Raw genomic sequence first — 563 nt, 5'->3', positions numbered from 1 at the left:
TCCCGCTCGCCCCGGCCGGGACAGGGGCTCGCCCGCCAGCCCGCCATGCCGAAGCCGCCGCCCGCGCTGCTCCTCCGCTCGGGCGGCAGCGGCGGCGGGAGCCGTCCCGGGGAGAGCGAGCTGGGCCGGCAGTTCCGGGACTGGTGCCTGCGCACCTACGGCGACTCGGCCAAGACCAAGACGGTGACCCGGAGCAAGTACCAGCGCATCGCCGAGGTGCTGCAGGGGGGGGCGGCGGCGGCCGGCGGCGGCGGCGGCGGGGAGAAGGGCAAGTTCCAGTTCTGGGTGCGCTCCAAGGGCTTCCGCCTGGGCAACGGCACGCGCGACGCGGCGGCGGCAACAGCGACGGCGAAGATGGGCCACGGGGTGGTCTATGTGCCCGTGAAGACCGGGACGGTGAGTGCGGCGGCCCGCGGCCCCCTCTCTCTCCCCCCCCTCCCTCTGCGTCGCCCCGGGCGTGGGCTGGGGAACGGGGGCGCCCCGGCCGTCCCGTGGTCTCCGGGCGGGCGGGCGCTGCCCCGTGGCTGGCGCATGGCGAGGGGCGCGCCAGAGGAGCCATGCCC

The 563-nt window shown here is 77.8% G+C and overlaps 1 protein-coding gene across 1 annotated transcript in view; it reads left to right on the top strand.

Annotated features, from left to right (window-relative positions):
- The first annotated feature begins 45 nt into the window (after nt 1–45).
- Nucleotides 46–563, top strand: part of NOL4L (nucleolar protein 4-like) — a 198,080-nt gene continuing 197,562 nt past the window's right edge. The window contains exon 1 of the mRNA XM_015426171.1: nt 46–396. Within this exon, the coding sequence (XP_015281657.1) occupies nt 46–396 (351 nt within the window). The remainder of the gene's footprint in view (nt 397–563) is intronic.

This window comes from Gekko japonicus, unplaced genomic scaffold (genome assembly GCF_001447785.1).
Source record: "Gekko japonicus isolate JY-2015 unplaced genomic scaffold, Gekko_japonicus_V1.1 scaffold291, whole genome shotgun sequence".
In the NCBI taxonomy this organism is placed as follows: domain Eukaryota; kingdom Metazoa; phylum Chordata; class Lepidosauria; order Squamata; family Gekkonidae; genus Gekko; species Gekko japonicus.
The sequence above is the reverse complement of the archived record's forward strand: the minus strand, read 5'-3'. Positions and strand labels throughout refer to the sequence as shown.